Source organism: Lacerta agilis, chromosome 11, assembly GCF_009819535.1.
Source record: "Lacerta agilis isolate rLacAgi1 chromosome 11, rLacAgi1.pri, whole genome shotgun sequence".
NCBI lineage: Eukaryota > Metazoa > Chordata > Lepidosauria > Squamata > Lacertidae > Lacerta > Lacerta agilis.
In genome coordinates this window covers 49903711-49927913 of record NC_046322.1, presented here as the reverse complement: position 1 = coordinate 49927913, position 24203 = coordinate 49903711, and the positions used below count along the sequence as shown (strand labels likewise).

Here is a 24203-nt window from a genome sequence, read left to right as displayed (position 1 = left end):
TAATAATATTACAATCAGAGTTCAAGATATACATGATGTGCAATGCATTTCCACTTTCTGTTGCACAGCAACAGTATATTATAAAAACAGCCTCCCTGCAAAAACGGTAATCAACCCTAGATCCAGAAACAGCAATTCCCAATCTTCATATCTGCCAACATCTGGCGGAAAGAAAAACCCTTTAAACATGATATGTCGTTATTGCTGCATCTCAGGTGGCTTTGGATTATTGTGTGTGTAAAAGTCCGAAGGGGGAATGGGGGACGGGACACATTGATTATACAAGTCAAAAGGACGACAGCCTCCAGTGGATTGTAGACGTGCCCCATTTTGTCTTTGTAGTAAGGCCAACATCTCTAGGCTTCTGTCTGGAATTCTGCCTCGTCCATCTGAAGAGTGTCATTATCACCCAATAATTCTGTTTCGGGCACTGAGCCCTCTTCCTCCTCCTCTTCCTGGACCAGACTCTGAGCAACGTCTTCAGCGGCGTGCACATCATCTGCACCTTCAGACAGCAGAGCAGCCCTGTCTGCCACAGAGGCATTGGAGGGAGCAGTTGTTACATATCCCGTGCTTGTGGAACCACTGCCACTGTGATGGGACCCTGGTTTTGGAATCATCTGAGGAGCCATCTGCTGAGGAGCCATGTGCATTGGGATCTGCACAGGATAAAAATTGGGCAAATAAGCTCCATAGGCCGGCATGGGTTGGTAACCATTGACGGGAATGTAGAGTTGAGGTGGCGGAACCATGGGCCTTATCTGTCCTTTCATTGGTATGAACTGTGGCTGAGGGAAAGCTTGCGCTTTCTGTTTTGGTCCAACATACCTAGTGTTGCTGACATTGCTAACGGGGCTTGTGCTGAGGGAACTGGTTTGCGTGGTGTTGCTCGCCCCGGACGTTTGTGCCGAGCTGTTGTAATTCGACAAGTTCCCCCAGGTTCTCAGCCTGTTGTGGATGTCTTTGAATCTTGGCCTTCGGTTGGGAAATTCGTTCCAACATTCCAACATCAGTGAGTACATCCACGCAGGGCAGTCATCGGGACAGGGCAAAAACTGCCTGTTTCTTATCATCTCGATGACATCTTGGTTGGAATAGCCACAGTAAGGCTGCAGGCCGTAGCTGAAGATCTCCCACAATACCACTCCGTAGGACCAGATGTCGGAATCAATGGAAAACTTGCCATACATGATTGCCTCGGGGGACATCCACCGTATAGGCAGAGGAGCATTTCCCATGAGTTTGTAGTAGTCGGCGGAATAGACTTCCCTGAAAAGGCCCAAGTCGGATATTCTCACACTGAGTTTGTCGAACACCAATACATTTCTAGTGGCTAAATCTTTGTGGACGACGTGATGGCTTGACAGGTATTCCATCCCTGCTGCTATCTGAGTCACAATGTGGAAAAAATCTGCTGGCTCCAATGTGGACTTCACGGTCTTGTCGTCATCAGTGCTGCCGACGTCAGAATGAGGGGATCTCATAACCAAAAACTCATGCAGGTCGCTATGGGAACAGTAGCTAAAGATCATACTGATGGGCTGCTCCTTTGTCACTATTCCCAGTAAGCAAACGATATTTGGGTGCTGTAACCGTGACCTCATCATCGCTTCATGTTTAAATTCTTCCCGGAGGGTCAAGTCGGCTTTATCCTTGAGGGTTTTGATGGCAACTGTCTGCGTCTGCTCGCCTGGCGTTGTACCAAACAGGTGACCCTTATAAACTTTCCCAAACTTCTCCTCGCCGAGCTCCTCCATGAACCTCACCGTGGAGAGATTGATCTCTTTCAGCTTAGTCTGAAAATAAAACATACCCAAAATCATTCTCATAATTGTTTAATTCTTAATCAAAGGAAAATGTTGCAAATTATTAGGTGGTTCTCACAAGAAAGCAGCTATGGATCAAAGTGTGCGTTCAGCTTACATTTCTACTCAAAGGGATCTCATTTGTTTTACAAACTCACACACAGGACAAAATATTTCATGTCTGAGTATTTCAATTGTCTTAAATCAGCAAGTAAAAGAAACTGCCATGCGTTTATCAACAGGATCATCCCAGTGGCTTAGAATTTTCATCATGTTCTAGAAAGTGATGTTACTTTTTAACACAATGGCCTTTTTTGCCAACCCTAAAAGTCAAAGGAACTGGCATCATTTCTACCTCAATATCTCATAACTCAAGATTTTCTATTCACTGGGCATGTGAATGGCTTGTGGAAACAGGCTTGTGTTCAATGATGGTTGTTTGCTGTCTGAAAATTACTGTGCACAGGGTGGGGAACTTGAATTTCACTAATCCCAACTTAATCTAGCCTGCTATGTCCCCAAGAAAGCTGCTCCTGGTTTTTGAGGGAGTCTCTGGAACAGTGGAGGATAAAAGCTGGGGAATCTGCAGCTCTCTAGATCAGGCTTCCTCAATCTCAGCCCTCCAGATGTTTTTGGCCTACAACTCCCATGATCCCTAGCTAGCAGGACCAATGGCCAGGGATGATTGGAATTGTCATCTCAAAACATCTGGAGGGCCGAGGTTGAGGAAGCCTGCTCTAGATATTGTCAAACTACAACTCCCATCATCACTGAAAATTGGCCATGCTGGGACTGCTGTACCACCTTAAGGACCCATCTCTGGTCTGAGATACGGCATTGAGGGCTCCAGGCGGTAGGGGAGTATTGGCAAAAATTGAGTTTCTTGCCTTGTGCAAGGAGATGCTTCCTGTCTCTGTAAAGCTACCACTGGGTAAAACCTGCTGTCCTTTTTTCTTGTTTAAATGGTACCTGTTTGTGCTGATTAATGAGAGGCATTTCCATATCCTGGCTAGGAGATGCCATCAGCTGGCGACGCTGCGGAGTAGTAGCAGATGTCTTCTGCTTGTTCCTGCACATACACACCAAGAAGAAGAGGCAGGCAATAACCAAAGGAATTGCTATGCTGGGTACCAGGATGTAGAGGATCCCCATTTTGCTGTTGTCACGTGGACCTGTTTAGGTTTTTTTTTAAAAAAATCACATTTTCAGGAGGAGTATTAAACATGCAAATAAGTGCATACACACAACCAGCACCAAGAGATTAAACTTCAGCACATGCACCCACACATGGAAACCCAATGGTAAACCCGATAATAATATTGCATTAATTGCCAACAGATTTTCAAATTCCTAAGAATAAGGGGTGAATACGGTCCAAGAGAAGTTGATATGCAAAATAAATACAAGCTACATGGATCTAAACAGCACTCACTGGTCATGCATAGATGACTCTCTATAATTGAACTTTCTGAATACACAAATAACAATACTTTACAGTCATACCTTGGAAGTCGAATGGAATCTGTTCCAGAAGTCCGTTCGACTTCCAAAACGTTCGGAAACCAAAGCACAGCTTCTGATTGGCTGCAGGATATTTCTGCAGCCAATTGGAAGCCGCGGAAGCCCCATTGGACATTCAGGTTCCAAAGAACGTTCACAAACTGGAAAACTCACTTCTGGGTTTGTGGCGTTCGGAAGCCAAAATGTTCGAGTACCACGGGGTTCGGGATCCAAGGTATGACTGCATTTCCGTTTGAAAGGATGCAATCCTATGGCACTTACCTGGGAATAGGTCTAACTGAATACATTGGGGTTTCCTTCCAAGGAAACACACCAAGATTGTGCCGCATTGTCAGGTTGTGGCCCAACAGCCACTCATATGGGCCACTTCTAATAAGGCACACCAGCCTTGCTATAAGGCTGCAAACTTTTTTATTAGTATATTTGGGGTAGCCAACCTTTCCCCATCAACCCACTACATTTCTATACAGGGCACGGAGAAGGGGGCTTCCTTCCCCTCATGGCCTGCTTTGTCCCTTAGAGACAGCCTCCTTACTTGCCTTCTTGCCTATGGCCCCAGGTGAGTGCTTAAATAAAAAAGGTAAAAGGTGAAGGACCCCTGGACAGTTAAGTCAAGTCAAAGGCGACTATGGGGTTGCGGCGCTCATCTCGCTTTCAGGCCAAGGGAGCTGGTGTTTGTCCACAGACAGCTTTCTGGGTCATGTGGCCAGCCAGCAGGACTAAACCACTTCAGGTGCGACAGGACACTGTGATGGAAACCAGAGAGCACAGAAACACCGCTTACCTTCCCGCCACAGAGGTACCTATTTATCTACTTGCACTGGCGTGCTTTCGAACTCCTTGTTTGGCAGGAGCTGGGACAGAGTGACGGGAGCTCTCTCCACCATGGGGATTCAAACCATCAACCTTCTGATCGGCAAGCCCAAGAGGCTCAGTGGTTTAGACCACAGTACGACTCTAACCCGTGCTTAAATACAAGTCTGGAGTACACCACCAAATGACAGCTTTACTCAGGTCCAGCAATTTTCTGCAGGTATAGGACTCTGATGCACATAGAATTCATGCTCCCAAAAGAGTTGCTTCATTCATTTGAACAGAAAATGCAGCAGCTTCACATGCACATCAACATATCCAGAGAGGCTATCACATTGGAATGAATAAGGCAGAATTAAGAATATCCCCATAGGGACACGGGTGGCGCTGTGGGTTAAACCACAGAGCCTAGGGCTTGCCGATTGGAAGGTTGTCGGTTTGAATCCCCACGACGGGGTGAGCTCCTGTGCTCGGTCCCTGATCAGGGGTCCCTTTACCCTTCACCTTTAAGAGTATCCCCAGCAAATATTCATAAATAAAATAAACAAATGTTTCAACTGGCAATTATATATTTGCACATTTAAATTTTATATGGCCTTTGCCCTCTTATGTAACTTTCCAGTTCGATCACTTACTGTCTAATTTCTGACTAAATTATAATAAAAGTAATTCAATGCCTGAAGTAAGAAGTGCTCTTTAGGAAAAATCTATAAAACCAACAGGACCTTGACTATCTATCTGTTCAGCAGAGTTGTGCAGCAGAGTTTAGTTTTAATATTTATAGCCTACTTATATGTAAGAACTATAAAAGCAGTTCACAGGAAAATGCAACAGGACAAAAATGCAAAGTTAAAAAACAACAAATCAGTACAATAAAATAGAAGCAATTAACATATTAATACAAGATTAATAAATCAGGGAGAAGTATTCATCAACATGATCCCATTTGAATTTTTGCTTTGTTTTTGTTTTCATTATTTATTTTGTGCTTTTATGCTGTCTTTTTATCTTGTGAACTGCCCCAAGATCTTTGGATAAAGGGCGACATGTCAATTTAATAAATAATAATAATTTCCCAGCTGTCATCTGAAGTAGTACCACCCAGGAAGGACTCTTGCATCCTTTTGCTGAATGTGAAGCTCTGTCCTTTAGGAACATTTAGTGTGACACAAGAATGAATTACTGGCACATGTATAAAGCATTCATTTGCATGTTGAAAATTTAGGCTATGCTCCCAAACTCTCAGAAATGAAATTTGGCACACTACAGATTTTCTGAAGAGAGTTAAGTGTGCAAACCATTGATCACAACCCAGTTCACACATAATGTTAAACCATAGTTCAATGCTACAGAAATGGGTCTTCTTTTTTCCATGCTCTCCTCCCTCTGTTACTTGCTGAAGAGAGGGAAGTGGGACAATCTGCTTCCTAGTTTTGACTGACCAGTGTTTCTTATTATATCTGCACTGCAACTCGTCAGTCATAAACCACAGTTTAAGCCTGGTTTTCCAATAAACCATTGTTTAAACTAAATACAAATTGCTCTTGTCAGATGTAACAACCAACTGCAATTAGTTTAAAAATGAACGTAGGTGCTCTCAATCAGTTCCTTGCAGCTGTGATTGAGAAGTGAGGAGCACACAAGCCCAAGGAGCATTGAAGCTGATTCTTGTAAAAAAGCTAAAGCTAAAGGACCCCTGGATGGCTAAGTCCAGTCAAAGACGACTATGGGGTTGCGGTGCTTATCTTGCTTTCAGGCCCAGGGAGCTGGTGTTTGTCCACAGACAGATTTACGTGTTATGTGGCCAGCATGACTAATCCACTTCTGGCACGATGGAACACCATGACAGAAATAGAGCGCACGGAAACGCCGTTTGCCTTCCTGCCGTAGTGGTACCTATTTATCTACTTGCACTGGTGTGCTTTCGAACTCTTAGTTTGGCAGGAGCTGGGACAAAGCAAAGGGAGCTCACCCCGTTGCAGGGATTTGAACCGCCAACCTTCTGACTGGCAAGTGCAAGAGGCTGTGTGGTTTAGGTAAGATCATTAGATAAACTGCAAACCTGAAAAGATTAGTCTTGCTTTCCTCAAACCCAAAAACAGCAGTACAGGCCATATATTACATGCACTTAAATGGCTTCAGTGTTTACAAACAAATAATGCATTAATACGAAATGGTGCAACGAAAAGGCCTTTGATTTGCTTTACAACTATTTTTTTCTACAAACACTCTAGAAGCAGGGAAGAAAAATAATACATACTACAAGAAGGTACTTCACACAGTTCCATGCGTACGTTTTTGTTTTGCGTAAAACACCAGGGACCTTCCATCTGGCTTCCAGGATTGCGACAGAATGCGTGTCCCCCTCCAAGTTCTGGAAACTCTGTGCTTGACAAGTGATGGGGATGAGGATGCTGAGCGTCCCAATATTGGCAATGGTGGCCTGACTTTGTGACACTGATGGTGCCTCTATAATCTGCTCCAGAGCCATTGTAACACTGGTGATCTGCAAGAAGTAGTTTGGCAGAAGATGATTAACACAATGCAATCCTCCCCTTGCAAAACAGTTTCCTGTGTCTAGTAAATCTGTTGTTTTGCCGACCTCTATGTCAGGAAAAGGTAAACTCCCAATGTGATGCAGTGCAGAAATATATGCATCATCACTTCTTAGCAAACTCATCTGCTTCAACATGACTTAAGCCTCTTTTTCATAGAACAGCTTCACCTAAGATTAACTAACTGATCCAAAAGTGAAAGATGAGTGAAAAGGCTAACTCTTGCAATAACAAACAAGAATAACCCAATATGTATGATTTTTCCTATCAGCTAGACTATGCTATATGAATAAATTAATATATGAAACATGAACCACTTCTAAATGCCATCTCCAACTCCTCGAAAGATTCCATCAATGGTGTCTCCGGAAAATTTTACACATCACTTGGGAAGACAGGTGAACTAATGCCAGTGTATTGGAAGAAGCAAAGATCACCAGTGCCAAAGACACGATTCTTCAACATCAACTTCGTTGGACTGGTCATGTTGTTCGGATGCCTGATTATCGTCTTCCAAAGCAACTACACTATTCCGAACTTAAAAATGGAAAGTGTAATGCTGGAGGTCAACAAAAGAGGTTTAAAGACTCTCTCAAGGCAAATCTTAAAAAAAATGTAGTATAAACACTGACAACTGGGAAACACTGGCCTGCGAGTGCTCCAGCTGGAGAACAAACAGCCTTTACCAAAGGTGTCATGGGCTTTGAAGATGCTTGAACTCAGGACGAAAGGGAGAAACACGCTAAGAGGAAGGCACACTTGGAAAATCCACACCGTGATCAACTCCTGCCTGGAAACCAATGTCCCCACTGTGGAAGGACGTGTGATCCAGAGTTGGCCTCCAAAGTCACTCACTGTTTAAACTGTGTTTATGGAAGACAATCCTACTTGGCTACGAGTGATCACCAAGGAAGAAAAAGATGAATAAAGCAGCAATTCAGAAACCAAATAGGTCCCGGCATGAAGGCCAACAAACCAATATCTAAACCACATAACTCCCACCAGAATTTGCATGCCATCTTTAAACTGCTGTTCTCCACCCCTGCTTAGCTTCCTCTGCTCCTTTTAACAAATTCTTTTCCTTGTTTCCCCCCTGCAACTTTCTAATCGCCAGCCCTCTTCTTTATTTTTATCCTGTATCTGGTTTTGCTTCACTTCCATAAACACAACTGTGCCAGTTTCATAATATTTATGTATCCCATTAAAAATTGCTCCAGTTGCACAAGGTGATCTGTACTGGCCCGCTGCCTCAGGCGTGTCATTTTGTGGGTAGAGAAATTCCCTTTCCAGAGATGTCAATGCTTCCCTTTTCCAGCGGACTTATTCCTCTGTGGATTCTTAACACCTCAAGCACTTCACAACAGCACAAAGGTTGTGCCATAGTACTGTGTATACATTGCATCTTACTGAAAACAATGAAGCTGGAAAAGGTTAGTATGCAGGAGGGCAGCCTTTTTCTAACAGGGAGGTCTGGCAGTTTCTCAGGTGCCTGGGGCGGAATCTGCATTCCTCTGGCAACAACCCTTTACATCATACAGAGAGAAGCTGGAGAAGAATGATTTGACATCTGCTGTTCCTCTTTCTCACCAGCACACTTCACTCCCCTTCCAAGTACGCCTCAAGCAGCCGAGAAAGAGAGAACATGAAATTCAGCACATTGCTTTCGCTCTGCAGAGGAATGCACATTTAAAGCACTACGATGGAACGACACAAGCCTTGCTAATTTTGCAAAAGAGATTTAGGATTTCTCTTGCAAAAACACCGCATTGGAATGCAGTTCTTCTCTTGTATTCCTCTATTGTTTCACTGTCTTCTCCGTTCTTAAGTGTTAGATCCTTTCAGACCAGAACAGATAGACAGGATGCCAAATCTAGGTATGTTTTTCATCAGGGAAAACTTCACCATCCATCTTGCCTCCTGTGCCCAATCCAATTTATTGCTTTTTGGATGCCTAACTGCTTGCTCTCAAAGCCTAAGCAAAGCTTACTTGCTAATTTAGACCTGAAAAGAAAAAGAGGGGCACCCAACATTATCCTACCACCAGTAGCTGAAAAATCTTAAAAATGTTAAAAAAAAGGGGAGACCAACAAAACTGTCCCATTAGTGCAGGTATGTCTGCCTGCACCATGGGACTTCCTCTCCCATCCTTCTCTGCCCTCACCAGGCATTTGAGAATTCCCAGAAGAAAATGGCGGGTGGGGCGGGGATGGGAATCCAAGGGGGAAAGGAAACCTGTTCCTGCAGAAGTCCTTGCACTAACGGAACAACATGATTAGATGCAACCCATACTTTGTAGCACAGTAGTAAAATGTACTTGGCCCAGAAGTCTAAACAATGTCATGTATCAAATTTAATGTCTACATTAAAGGTAGAGTGAGGAAGCGGGGGCCACACAGCCTACTTTCATGCAAGCTTCGGCCTAGTTTCAAGCCTCTTGCCAGCTTTTCTCTCTCTCTCCCCCCCCTTTTCTATAATTTTAATTAAATTTTCTGTTTTACATTTTATAATATTCATTTAAAGAACCTTAAAATATCAATGACTCCCCTTCTTCTCTTTCCATGGTTCATTTTGCATAACATAAATCCCTGCATATTTTATATAAACTAAACCATTCAGTATTCCATTATTACATCCTTCGAAGCTTATTTACACGGTTGAATTTATCTTAATGTTGCCCACGTTTTCAAATATACACAATTTCCCCCCATATATTCAATAAACATTTTCCAAACTTCTTTAAACATATGTTCTTCTTGTTTTCTTATTCTATATGTCAGGTCCACAGACTGCACATATTCCATCAGTTTAAGTTGCCATTCTTCTTTAGTTGGGACGTCGCTCATTTTCCATGCCTTTTTTGTATTTTTTAATGCTTTTTCTGAAAATATTAACACCCCTTGCCCCACATCCGAGTTTCCCCAGAGATTTTTTCGACTTCCCGAAAATCAGAAAACCCAGATGTATGGCAGCCTTAGTAAAAGCCATGTGGGTGGGACCGCACTCATTTTCCATTTTGGAGCTAACAAAACATGGGCCACAGTAGTGGCATACATAAATAAGCATTTTTGACACATGGGAATTTCCATCTGAATTATCCCCAACAAAAATGATTCTGGTGTTGTTGTTGTTGGTTTTCCCGATACTCTTTTACCCTTTTACAGGTCCACCACATATTAACATACCCTCAGTCTCATTGCATCTCCAACACTTATCTGATTCAGTCTTATACATCTTAGCAAGTATACTCGGAGTTAGATACCATCTGTAAATCATTTTCAGGTAGTTCTCCTAAACCTCTGCCAGTTTTGGTTTCAGCAGCACGTACTGCTGGCCTATGCATCCCCCCTCAGCAATCTGCTCTCCATCTCTCTCTTGCTTTCTTTGTACCTAGTGTGTCTGAAGTTTTTTCTGGAAGTTTTGTAACAAGCCTTTGCCTTTTAGTAAAAGTTTTTCTTTTGGACCTTTGACCCTGTATGCTCTTTCTTTTTATTTACTGCAAGACGCTGTCCATCAGGATCATCTACTCCAACCCCTTGCAGTGCAGGAATATGCAGCTGTTCCTTACAGGGATCGAACCTGCAACCTTGGCACCATCAGCACCACATTCTAACCAACTGAGCTACCCAGGCTATAATGGGTAATATGTGAATTAACTTATTCTTCCTTTTCAAACCCAATGCTTAAATAGATAAAACCAATTATTTGATTTTGATACATTTGCACGAAAGAAAAAGCAAGAAAGGTAACTTACACCTGTTGAGCCGATCTACAGGTATTCCGATCCTTATGCAGTTGGCAGCCTCCAGGGTTTCTGGCAGTGGCAGGTCTTCACATTTGGGTGGCTGGAGTTGCATCAGAATGAGCGGATTAGATCTAGCAATGTTGTATTCCTGCCTACAGAGGTCGTTCTCCAGAACTTCACACTCATCCCGACAGAGCTCCCTTGGTTTAGGTGTCCGAGCGCGCTCATCGCAGAGAGGAAACACAAAGTGGCAGAAAGATGGAATGGCAAACTGGGAGCACTGATCCGATAAATGGGTGGATGTGCCAATCATGGTAAATGCAGCTGGAAAGAAAGAGAAGGCAAAACGCTAAGACTTAGCTTAGTTCAGGCAAAAAATGAGACACAACACATGATTATTGATCTCCTACAACTGAAACATCTTCAAAGCTGGCTACCAAATTAAAAACATTAATAAAAGAACTGAGAACATACCACGCTAGATAAGTACATAGGCATTTCACATGTATAACCAAAGTAGATATTTCGACAACGTCACATTCTCAGAGTATAAGAGGGCTCATCTGCCCTGCAAATTCCAGACTGATGTGTTCTTTCAGATGCAGAATTTTCAAAAGTTTCATAATCACGAATATTCCCAGAGTTCTTTGGTGCAAGAGGTGGTGTCAAAGCAGAATAATCTGGTTCATGTCGTTACACAGCCCTTTGCAACGGCAGAGTGTGTCTGAATGCACCTATACTGTGGTGTATATTATGATCACTCTGAGTTTCACAATGGTAGCCGCTTGAAAAAGCACCCACCAACAGACCACCCCACCCCTTGACAATTTTTTCCTTTTCCCTATGTTTGGGATGTACAGTGGAACCTTGGTTTTCGAGTGTCTCGGAACCCGAATGTTCTGGAACCCAAACGCCGAAGACCCAGAAATAATTGCTTCTGTTTTCCAACGCGCCTCAGAAGTCGAACAGCTTCCACTGTGTGTTTTTCCATTTTATCAATGGAAATTGCCGACAGCCCTTTGCGCCTCGGTTGTTGAACGTTTCGGAAGTCGAACGGTCTTCCGGAACGGATTGTGTTTGACAACCGAGGTTCCACTGTATCTGGTCAGCCAACTCTGCATTTTGAGGCATCTTCGCATCGTCTCCTTTTGCAGCCCCCTCTTTTCAACGGCAGGACAACCTGCCATGACCCATTGACAAGAGACCATCTGATGAGGCTCTTGACAGATCTGGATTGAGAAAGGAAAGCTTTACGTTATCCCACTGGTTCCAAGCAGAGATGCTCAAACCTGTCTGCCATCAGATGTGCTGGGGTTAGCGGTACTCACTGTGTGATGAGATAAATCCCACTTTTCCAATATGCAGTGACTGCGGCGAGAATCTTAAGAGCACAAAAATGGAAACAAGAAGAAACACCGACAAAGGAAGAATGGACAGTGAAATTACTGGAGTGTGCAGAATTGGACAAAATGACGGGAAGAATCCGAGAACAGCGGGACCAGAAATTCATCAAAGACTGGACTAAATTTACGAATTACAGTATTTAAAAGACAATGGTATTCAATTAAACACGTTGATAGGACTGCAAGAAGCTTTGTAGATTGTTGAAGAAATGTTGTTGTAAATATGAAATTACAGTGATTAAGTTGGATATGATGATTTAAAGCAATGATTGAGTTAAGAGGTATAGTATAAAGTAATAGATATTAAGAAAATCATGTGGAGGGTTTGAGGGAAGTCACGGCCCTAAAAGGCCAAAATGTTAAATGAATGGAAAGACAAATGTGAAAGTTTTTCTCAATGTATTTATATAAAAACAATAAAAATGATATATTTTTTAAAGAGATAAATCCCGCAATGAGCATGATCAAAGACATGTTGTTTCACAGTATAGCCTCACATGTTTCACTGCTGAGCCTTGGCATGGGAAGCAAATCCCATGACTAAGCCTTAGTGAGACCTGCCTCAGCTCATGCTTTGCTTTGTTTTTAAATCACTATGCTGGATAAATGTATAACATACATTTTCCCACTCCCGAAACTGAAACACACACAGCACAATTAGAAAAAAGGAAAACACTGGATGGAAATATAACAATACATTTCTTGGCTGATACATAAGCTAAGGAGAAAATAATATTGCAAAGTTCAATTGCATTGTTCGTCATAGGTTGTATGTCACGCATAGGCAAACTCTGACTCTTCAGATGTTTTGGAACTATAGTTCCCATCATCCCCAGCTAACAGGACCAGTGGTCAGGGATGATGGGAATTGTAGTGTAGTCTCAAAACATCTGGAGGGCCGGAGTTTGCCTATGCCTGTTGTATGTAATAATCACAGAGCTGAAACTGCCCCTCCCCTGGCTTTTCCAGCAACTGCTGCTTAAATGCTGACATTTATCACTTGAATTTTCTTCGATATTTAAAAGTTAGGGAAATAAAAGACGTATCACAGGTGTGATACATGAAACAGGTCCCACATACATGTAGGTAGATTTCCACTTTCCCCAATTGTTCTATAGCTTTCAGCTCACGACAAATCTGCACGTCCTGCCAACGCAAATTGTGCCAAGCAAGGAAATGATAAAAGAATGAAATCACTTACGTGCCCCCAACAAATTGCCACCTTCCCTTCATAATGCGCAGGCTGCTCCTTCCCACTGGCACAGCTCACACTACATGTTCATCATAACATGTTCATTTGTTTTGCCTTTTATTCAAAAGCTGTGTTCACACCATAACCATAAAGCACATTCAAAGCATATTCTGTCCCTCAAAGAATTATGGGCACTGTAGTTTGTTAATGGTTGCTGGGAATGGTAACTCTGTGAGGGGAAAACTACGGTGCCCAGAATTCTTTGAGGGAAAGTGTGTGTTTTAATGTTACAGCGTGTACATTGCCTAGGACTAGAAATGCTTGTTCCAAACACACTGCCGATTTTAAACTGGTAATCAGATCTTACACAAAAGCACATACAAGCATGTGTGTGTACTTACTGAAATACACACACAGAGGTGCTCACACACTATTACAAACACATCTCTGCATGTGAAGGCACAGGCAGCTATGCTGCGGAGCAGGAAAATGCCTTCTGCCCCACTCTCAAAATGGAACAAAATGGAAACTAACTCTCCCTCGGGTACTTTCATAGAATCATAGAATCTGGAAGTTGGAAGGGACCCCAAGAGTCATCTAGTCCAACCCCCTACAATGCAGGAATATCAGCTAAAGCATCCATGACAGATGACCATCCAACCTCTGTTTAAAAAACCCCAGGGAAGGAGAGTCCACCACCTCTTGTGGGAGATTGTTCCATTGCCAAGCACCTCTTACTGTCAGAATGTTTTTTTCCAAAAGCTTAGTCAGAATCTCCTTTCTTGCAACTTGAAACCATTGGTTCAAGTCCTACCCTTCAGAGCAGGAGAAAACAAGCATGCTCCCTCTTCCATGTGACAGCCCTTAAGATATTTCAAGATGGCTATCGTATCTCCTCTCCGTCTCCTTCAGCTCCTTCAAGCATTCCTCATAAGGCTTAGTTTCCGGACCCTTGATCATCTTGGTTGCCCTCCTCTGTACACGTTCCAGCTTGTCAACATCCTTCTTAAATTGTGGCGCCCAGAATTGGACACAGTATTCCGAGTGTGGTCTGACTAGGGCAGAATAAAGGTAAAGGGACCACTGACCATTAAGTCCAGTCGCAGATGACTCTGGGGTTGCAGCGCTCGTCTCGCTTTATTGGCCGAGGGAGCCGGCGTACAGCTTCCGGGTCATGTGGCCCGCATGACTAAGCCGCTTCTGGCGAACCAGAGCAGTGCATGGAAACACTGTTTACCTTCCTGCCAGAGCGGTACCTATTTATCTACTTGCACTTTGACGTGCTTTCGAACTGCTAGGTTGGCAGGACAATAGAGAATAGTGGCAGTGGCGGAGCTTCATGCTCCAGCACCAGGGGCGGGAAGCAGGCAGAGGTGGGGCTGGTGTACATTCTGGGGGCGTGGTGAGTGTTCTGGGGGCATGGTGCGCCACCCGCAGGGGTGTGGTGCACATTCTGGGGGTGTGGCGTGCCACCCGCAGGGGCGTGGTGGGTGTTCTGGGGCGGGGCGCACAGCACTGGTGGGGGGGCAGCAGAGATGGAACCCTACCAGGATCGTGCTGCTCGGGGTGCCCCACCCCCTATGCCCTGCCCTTCCTATGCCAGTGTAGAGTGGTACTATTATTTCCCTTGATCTCTAGACACTAGACTTCTATTGATGCAACATCTCTCTCTGTCTCTCTCTCTGTCTCTCTGTCTCTGTCTCTGTCTCTCTCCCCCTCTCCCTCTCCCTCTCTTAATTGGTGGGCTTATAGTGAGCCTTTTTGGTCTACCTAGCAGCTCTCTCGTTAATCATCCTATTGCCTTATCCACATTGTGTTCCTACACTCTTAGAATAACCCTTGAACTCAGTGGCAAAGATAGTACTGATTAATTTTCTTGGTTGGGCAGAGATTTTTTCAAGTAGCTGAGTAACTGAACAGAGCAATTCCTAAGATTGCCAAACAGGAGTATCACACAGAGCTTATAGTCAGAATTTTGGGCTATGCCCTTTACAGCATTCATGACCATGTTAAGTGAAAAGTATGAGTGCACCAGAAAAAACCTGATATTTGCTAATGACTTTGGTAAGCTGCACTAAAGATTATAATGAATTACCAAACGACTTCAATCAATGGCAAAGCATCTTTGAACAAGCCGGTCTTTAAAAAGAATGCAGATAAGAAGAAAGCCAAGATAAGTAAAGATCGTGGGCCCACTACAAAAGGAATACTTGGAAGGGAACATAAAATAATTGAGGAATTTTCATATTTGGGATAACTGCTGCCAGAGAATTTCCCTCTTTAGCAACCCTGGATCTAAGTTGCTTGATTCTATTCCTTTGCCACTTTTTATTCAAATAAATCCCAAAGTGGCTTAAAAATAACATAATGGAACATCACGAATACAGCATAAATCTTACAGAATACTTCACAAATCATCAGTAAAACAATCCCAAATCCCAAATACTGCAAAACAATTTCCATTCATGTAACACTATTAACTAAACAATGAGAATGAGAAAACGTTACAGAGATAATTCCATGCAGTTATTTCAGTAATCTTTTGGATAGTGCAGTTATAGCTGTGCCAGCTGTACATGGAAAAGCACCAGAGAATGAACCAGCTGTGGTGGGTACGATGGAAGTTTGGTTTTCAATGGGCCCCAGTGTCTTGGGTAGAGTGCTGGATGCTTGAAAGGAGCATACCACAACCAAGACTCAGAGCTGTCCTTGTAGAAAAATGCCCGGTGCTATTCTTTGGCCAGGAATAACTCGGTGCACCCTGTTAGAAGTCAGAAAATCAGATCCAGTGGTTCAGAAGGTTCATAGCTCAATACAAACTAGTTCTCTCATATTCTGTATCTCCTGTAAGAGAATCTCCTTGTTCACTGCTGGCCGATGTCTGAACTTGTTTGCAAAAACATCTGGATCTGTATATGCACTGGGCAGATTAAGCAAGATAACCTCCGCGCTTTGTATATTTTTTGCCATCAATTGCCTAGCAAATAATTCTTTTTATTAGATGGCAAAACAAAGTACAGGCATTGAAGCGGAATACAGCACTCCCGTGGAAATTGGGTGCATGAAAATGGAGTTTTGGCAATATATGGCAACGCATACAGGTCCTCTCCAGTACAGCAAAGCAGCTTATTCAAATACTGACTTCCCTAAACACCGATAATAGATTTGCCCATGGCTCCTCTTAGGAGTACAGGAACCCATGGGAGTTTTCTTCCGTGCCAAAAGCAGTAATAAGAGGTGTATTGCAGAGATAAAATTTAAGAGTCAGCTGGTCTTGAAGAAGCCATGCCACACCACCTCAGGGGGGCGGAGTATTTATTATCCCCTTTCTTTCTTGGCAAAAAAAGACAGAGAGATTTCAGAAATGTTTCACACTTTACACTAAAGAGTTGTACTACCACAGTGCTTGAAGCAATCTTTTAAAATTAATTTTCCTGTTTGGACTGCAGGTGTCACCATTTTCCATTCCCATAGCTACATGCTTCAGTGGCTTAAACTGAAAACTAATATAACAGTTACAAATGTAGACTTCCTTTTCTGTTTTCCTAAAAAAAAAAGAACTGCTAAAAAACTGATTTTTCCTGGAATAAAAATATATTTGTTCCCCCATTCTAAGATTTGTCACCTTCAGTTTGATTCTCGTGCTTTTACATTGAACAGACTTTACAGTGAACTACTCATCGACCCAAAATATCTGGTGCAACGATAGGAGGGAACTTCTATACTTTCAAAACAATGCATGATAAAGAACGGTCTCAATATTACAAGTGTCCCAAATGTGCACACTTTCAGAATCCCATGTTTCAAAAGTGTTTTCCAAGGGGGCAAGGGGACCACCAGGTAATAAGGTAAAAGTTAAAGGACCCCTGGATGGTTAAGTCCAGTCAAAGGCGACTATGGGGTTGTGGCACTCATCTCGCTTTCAGGCCAAGGGAGCCGGCGTTTGTCCACAGACAGCTTTTCTGGGTCACGTAGCCAGCAGTACTAAACCACTTCTGGCACAACGGGACACTGTGACGGAAACCAGAACACACGGAGACACTGTTTACCTTCCCACCGTAGCGGTAACCATTTATCTACTTGCACTGGCATGCTTTTAAACTAGGTTGGCAGGAGCTGGGACAGAGCAACGGGAGCTCACCCCGTCACATGGATTCAAACCAGCTTTCTGATCGGCAAGCCCAAGAGACTCAGTGGTTTAGTCCACAGTGCCACCTGTGTCCTGAATAAACAAGCACACAATCACTGATAGGTCCAACCGCCATTGTGAGGCTCAAAGCAATGAAGATGATGCCTCCCCAGCTGTTGCTATTGGCTGTGGGTTTCTTGTGATGTCACAAAAGCACTTGGCAACTGAGTGGATATAAAGGCAGGCCAAGGGGAAAGCCCTTTTCTGTTTACAGCAGGACACATCTGGCAATAGATGTGACATTCAGCACTGCCCAGGTTTTTTCCACTTGCAGGAGGCAAAGTGGTGAATGGAAGGAGGCAATCCTCTGGCAGTGGGATGCTATGGAGTGATAATAAGGCAAGTTTTCTTGCTTAAAGGCTGCTGGTATCCGTGGTTGGAAGCTGGTGGACGTCTCATGGTGGACCTAACAGTAGCTTCTGGCCCAACAGGACACCGTGACGGAAAAGAGAGTGCATGGAAACACCGTTTCCCTTACCGCTGCAGAGGTACCTATTTATCTACTCCCACTGGTGTGCTTTTGAACTGCTAGGTTGGCAGGAGCTGGTACAGAACAATGGGAGCACACCCCACCACGGGGATTCAAACCATCAACCTTCTAATTGGCAAGCCAAGGAGGCTCTGTGATTTAGACCACAGCGCCACCTGCGTCCCTTCAGGGTATGAAACTGGAGTGCTCATTCTAGTTTTCCCTGGCTTAACTCCCATTGAAAGCTGTTTGCCTCTTCACCTGTGGAAGCTACAATGGCAAGACTGAGGAGAAAGCCAGAAAGCCTTGGTTATTTCTGCAGTTCATTCATAGATACATGTAAGCAGCCTATTTAGATTACTGTGTGCATCTCCTGTGTTCAGGTTTGCTCATGCCTTTTTGCAGAGCACAGCTGTTCTTGTTTCTACATGTGGAGGAGCACGGTTTTCTGGATTATGGCTTATTACAAGCCCCAATAACTATGCACACTGAATCACTGGACCCTTTGTATGTACTAACTGCAGAATTGTCTAAAAATCACTGGTGTACAACAGAAGCCTGGGCCTTTGCTGCGAAAACCTATTAAATAAAAGCAAATATACACCCTACGTAAAACTCTGAATAGGAGCACAGAAGCATAGGAGCTGACTGGCAGAAGATTTTTCCAGCCCTAACCTGGGATGCTGGGAATTGTACATTGGACCTGGAACCCGGCGGTACATGCCAAACGTGAGCTCAATCACAGAGTCCCAGGCTGCCTTCCCCAATCTATCGCCCTCCAGATGTTTTAGATTCTAGCTTTTATCAGACTCGGCCACGCGGTCAGAGAAGATGGAAGTTTTGAGTCCTAAACATCTGGTGGGCATAAGGCTGGGGAAGGTGTTTCCTGGAAGAGATCCACCATAGCAAGCATTTTATTTTTTGCAGTAGACTACAGAGGGTATATACAAATAGTTAAAAACAAAACAAAAGGTTGCATAGTGAGTCCCAGTATTGACAGCTGTTTGATTCCAAATACTACTCAGGTATGTGATTGCTTTGCAACAGCTTTGAATTAGGCACAGGGAGGTTAAATAACATTTATCATTATTATTATTATTATTATTATTATTATTATTTAAAATTTAAGATTAAAAAATGTAAAGGACCCCTGGACGGTTAAGTCCAGTCAAAGGTGACTATGGGGTTGGGGTGTTCATCTCACTTTCAGGCTGAGGGAGCCAGCGTTTGTCCGCAGACAGCTTTCTGTGTCATGTGGCCACCAGGATTAAACCGCTTCCGGCGCAACAAAACACCATGACTGAGGCCAGAGAAATGCTGTTTACCTTCCCGCCACAGCGGTACTTATTTATCTACTTTAACTGGTGTGCTTTCAAACTGCTAGGTTGGCAGGAGCTGGGAAAGAGCAACAGGAGGTCACCCTGTCACAGGGATTCGAACTGCTAACATCCCGATCGGCAAGCCCGAGTGGCTCCGTGGTTTAGACCACAGTGCCACCCACGTCACTTTTATATAAAAATTATATACTGCTTGATTGTAAAAAAATCTCAAAGCTCTTTACAAAGATACAAGAATAGCATCAAGAAAAATCACAACCCTACTTTGAACCCTAAAAAGTTAAAATACTGCAACAGATTAAAATTATCTCCACTTTCTAAGCATCTAGATAGGTTGATGTTAACCTGAATGTTTTTAGCAGCGATGGTGTCTGCTTGGTCTCAATAGGCAAGGAGTTCCAGAGAGACCGACATTGTCAACCTATGATGCTACTTCCAGTGGCGGGTAGCAGTGACACTTTTTAAGGGGAACAGAAAGAGGAGAGTGCAAAATATGATCTGAAGCTCAACATCGAAAAACCTAAGATCAACCTAAGATCATGGCCCCTGGGTACCATCACTGGTCCCAAGAGTCTCTGGAGGAGACTCTTGAGTGTCCCATGAACTGCAAATAGAAGGGGAAGAAATGGAGGCAGTGAGAGATTTTATTTTCTTGTGCTCCATGATTACGGCAGATGGTGACAGCAGTCACAAAATTAAAAGACGCCTGCTTCTTGGGAGAAAACCCATGACAAACCTAGACAGCATCTTAAAAAGCAGAGACATCACCTTGCCGACAAAGGTCCACATAGTTAAAGCTATGGTTTTCCCAGTAGTGATGTATGGAAGTGAGAACTGGACCATAAAGAAGGCTGATCACCAAAGAATTGATGATTTTAAATTATGGTGCTGAAGGAGACTCTTGAGAGTCCCATGGACTGAAAGAAGATCAAACCTATCCATTCTTAAAGAAACCAGCCCTGAGAGCTCACTGGAAGGACAGATCCCGAAGCTGAGGCTCCAATACTTTGGCCACCTCATGAGAAGAGGAGACTCCATGGAAAAGACCCTGATGTTGGGAAAGACCGAGGGCACAATGAGAAGGGGATGACAGAGGACGAGATGGTTGGAGAGTGTTCTCGAAGCTACCAACATAAGTTTGACCAAATTGCAGGAGGCAGTGGAGGACAGGAGTGCCTGGAGTGCTCTGGTCCATGGGGTCATGAAGAGTCGGACATGACTAAATGACTAAACAACAACAACAACAACAAAAAGTACTAAGCTGTGATCTGCCATGGCTACCCTACCATACTCAAAATACAAAAGTGCCACCACTAAGAGACATCCAGGAGTCCTGCAGGGCATGATGGTGAGCAAAATCACTGGGCAGAGGCCTTATGGTTTGTTTTTGGAGGGGTGAGATCCTCCACAGTACCATGGTTTGTTGTTGTTTAGTCATTAGTCGTTTCTGACACTTCGTGACCCCATGGAACAGAGCACGCCAGACACTCCTGTCTTCCACTGCCTCCCGCAGTTTGGTCCAACTCATGTTGGTAGCTTCGAGAACACTGTCCAACTATCTCGTCTTCTGTCGTTCCCTTCTTGCTAAAGTCTGGCACCAGCCCTGCCACAGAATAACACAACGTGAGCAGACAGAAACCTCATGAAATTCAACCATCTCCCCCTGCAACACGCAAGACATCAATCCACCTCAAGAGTTAATCCAGATACTCCAAATCACTGTGTTCTATAAGAAGCGAACAAGATCATGTTCATCAAAGTGCCATCGTATGAGATAGCATCCAATTATTCATGCTGGTGAGCAAAGGTGTGCGCTTTAAGGAAATTGAAGTATCCTCTTCTTGACCTGGGATCACTGCCTTCCAACGTAAGAAAACAGTTTAACCCTGGGAAAAAAATCACTCAGGTTCTTCCAAAAGAGGTTTCTTTGTTTTGTGTGGACAACTCTACATTCAGGCTAGAGTTGTACTGCTGTTGCCCTGAAGCAGGAACTTAAGTGAAGGGAGGAAACCCTTCCCCCAGACATATATTAAAGAAGAGTTTGGATTTGATATCCCGCTTTATCACTACCCGAAGGAGTCTCAAAGTGGCTAACATTCTCCTTCCCCTTCCTCCCCCACAACAAACACTCTGTGAGGTGAGTGGGGCTAAGAGACTTCAAAGAAATGTGACTAGCCCAAGGTCACCCAGCAGCTGCATGTGGAGGAGCGGAGACGCGAACCCGGTTCACCAGATTACGAGTCTACAGCTCTTAACTACTACACCACGCTGGCTCTCTATATTAAAGCTCTGAGAGCGATTCCTTGCACTTCAAATTCCACCTGAGGACGACTGCAAAAGCTACTGCATAATAGGGAAAACACATTGCCTCAATTCATTCTATGATGCAGGCTGTAAAAAGCTGTTCCCAGTTTGATTTCCATTCATTACAGTGTTAAAATTGGATTTCAGGCTTTTGCATGAAACACAATGTTTTCGGACAAGGATAGAGGCATGCAGGCTTACCAGTGATTCGGTTCTCGATCTCCCCTTGCATCTGGAGGGAATCCACGTATATAGTCCTGTTTCCAATGATGCGAGCGCAAGCAATTCCCCTGTAAGGCTGGCAAAACCCATCTTCGTGGTAATCTTCCCTGCAAAAGACAAATTGGGGAGCCTGTAAGTACACCTGCAGATGTCGTCCGCCTGTCCCTGATGAATTTTAAAGAAATATGTCCTTCAACAGCAGCAGAGAAATGTTCAATCTGACATTTTTCATTCCTCCAGATACTGGTCTCTCACCTCAAATTTTCACCAGAAAATGTTTCTGGAGACAAGAAGGGCATAAATGAACATATTAATTCCAAGGAAGGGAGGGGGGAGGACCTTTTCAAAGTGAAAACAAGAATTATCTTAGAAATCCTATGCTAATGATAATGGGATGTGGCAGGTTATTCTATTAAAAGCCTGTCCAACTAAGACCACAATGTGTATCGTGTTACACCTCATAATACATTGCTGGCATTTAACAGCAAGCAATGCAATTAGGCAAGCAGTTGTTTCTCTTCTCCTGCCTCCTCCTGCAATTCTTCATTTCCTGCAAGCGAATAGCAAAAGAGGCCTTGCCAAGAGTTAATTAAAATATGGCATAATTCTGAACTATGGCTTAGATAAACAGAATGAAATCAGGATTTAAACGTCCTTCTCTCCCACCCCCTCCTCAAGTTAGATTTAATGCCAAATTCTTTTCTTCTTCTTCTATAGAACCTAATGCATATGTTGAATTACTGTCTGGGCTGCTAAAAATCTGCTTAATGTATCCAGCTTAAATGGAGTTGCTCCAGAGTACCATTACTAGGGGGGGTAAAAAGTCATTCCTTTTAATGCTAGGGATGGCCAGTTACTACGACTCTGAAAGGTAACAGCAAACAAACAAACAACAACATATTATTTATGCCCTGCCCATTTGGCTGGGTTTCCCCAGGCACTCTGGGCGGCTCCCAACAGAATATTAAAAACACAATAAAACATAAAACATTTAAAACTAAACAGAGCTGCCTTCAGAATGTCTTCTAAAAGTCAGGTAGTTGTTTATTTCCTTGACATCTGATGGCAGGGTGTTCCACAGGGCGGGTGCCACTACTGAGAAGGCCCTCTGTGTGGTTCCCTGTAACCTCACTTCTCGCAGTGAGGGAACTGCCAGAAGGCCCTTGGCGCTGGACCTCAGTGTCCAGGCTGAACGATGGGGGTGGAAACGCTTCTTCAGGTATACTGGGCCGAGGCCATTTAGGGCTTTAAAGGTCAGCACCAACATTTTGAATTGTGCGCAGAAACATACTGGGAGCCAATGTAGGTCTTCCAGGATTGGTGTTATATGGCCCGGCGGTCACTCCCAGACACCAGTCTAGCTGCTGCATTCTGGATTGATTGTAGTTTCTGGGTCACCTTCAAAGGTAGCCCCACGTAGAGCGCATTGCAGTAGTCCAAGTGGGAGATAACTAGAGCACGCACCACTCTGGCAAGACATGCCTTTGATACATGAGAAATGGTTCATGCAGGATACCTGCCAGCTGGGAAGTGATACATCCTTTTGGCCTTATCAGTGCTAGGCCTTGAGCTAAGTCACTCCATGAGTTGTGCAGTACAGGTCAAAAACAGCACCAAAGACTTGTGTCCTCTCAAACTTGGCCGGGGCTTGATGCACGGGACTGTGAGACCGAACATCAACAAGACATGTTTCAATTCGCTGCAGATAAAAGGTTCATTTCAGCTGCAGCCTTATCAGCAAAACAGCTCATTTTGCAATGTACCCCATTGTAAATTGAGAATAATGCTACCTCTGGACTTTTGGTCAGCTTTAGCCCAGTGATTTCTGTTATCTCCTTAAACACCCTTTGCCATTTTTATTTTTATTTTACATATTTACACCCTGTTTAGTGCAGACGTGGACAGAAGATAGATCTCTGACCAATTTGTACTAGATAGACAAGGATTTCCGACTCTCCAATTGTTTGACAAGAGCAACAATAAAATAAGAACCACCATCGTGCACTAACTTAGACTTCTGAAATTTAGAAAGACTGGGGGTAACCAGGAATGGATTTTTGTGTGAAAGGTTTGTGAGCTCAGCTCAATTCTGGCACTGTAAGCAAACTCCAATGCTCAGCAGCTGCTCAGAGACACCATGGTCTTCTGCACCTTCCTCTAGCTCAGGCTTCCTCAACCTCGATCCTCTAGATGTTTTGAGACTACAAATCCCAGCATCCCTGACCACTGGTCCTGCTAGCTAGGGATCATGGGAGTTGTAGGCCAAGAACATCTGGAGGGCCGAGGTTGAGGAAGCCTGCTCTAGCTGATAGATCCTGAAGTTCAAGGGAAACACAAGGTTGATTCTGAAAGTCCCAAGTCTGCCTTCCTCTTGGTCTAGTGGATACCCGTAAAGAAGTTAAACATATAAGCATGTTTTGATTTATTCACTACTGCATTTCCCCAGCCATTTTAGTCAACAATTGCTTGGCTAAGCCAGAAGGAAAGTCTCCTATTCTTAAGCCAGATCATCAACATTTGTCCTTCTCGCCAAAGAGATGCAGCACAGGAGGGGTGGTATGAAGACTTTCAGCCTCTGTCAGATTCCTGCACTGACTTGGTTTCTTAAAATGAATGAGTTAACTTTGCAGAGAAGGTCAAAGATGGGCTAC

General features: G+C 43.7%; 1 protein-coding gene across 1 annotated transcript in view; it reads right to left on the bottom strand.

The window, feature by feature from the left end:
* Positions 1-288: 288 nt before the first annotated feature.
* The window catches only part of ROR2 (receptor tyrosine kinase like orphan receptor 2), a 149884-nt gene continuing 125969 nt past the window's right edge, over positions 289-24203 (bottom strand). The window contains exons 5-9 of the mRNA XM_033163836.1: positions 21532-21659; positions 10446-10760; positions 6400-6645; positions 2775-2977; positions 289-1796 (exon numbers count right to left, since the gene is read on the bottom strand). Coding sequence (XP_033019727.1) covers positions 357-1796; positions 2775-2977; positions 6400-6645; positions 10446-10760; positions 21532-21659 — 2332 coding nt within the window. The 3' untranslated portion in view covers positions 289-356. The remainder of the gene's footprint in view (positions 1797-2774; positions 2978-6399; positions 6646-10445; positions 10761-21531; positions 21660-24203) is intronic.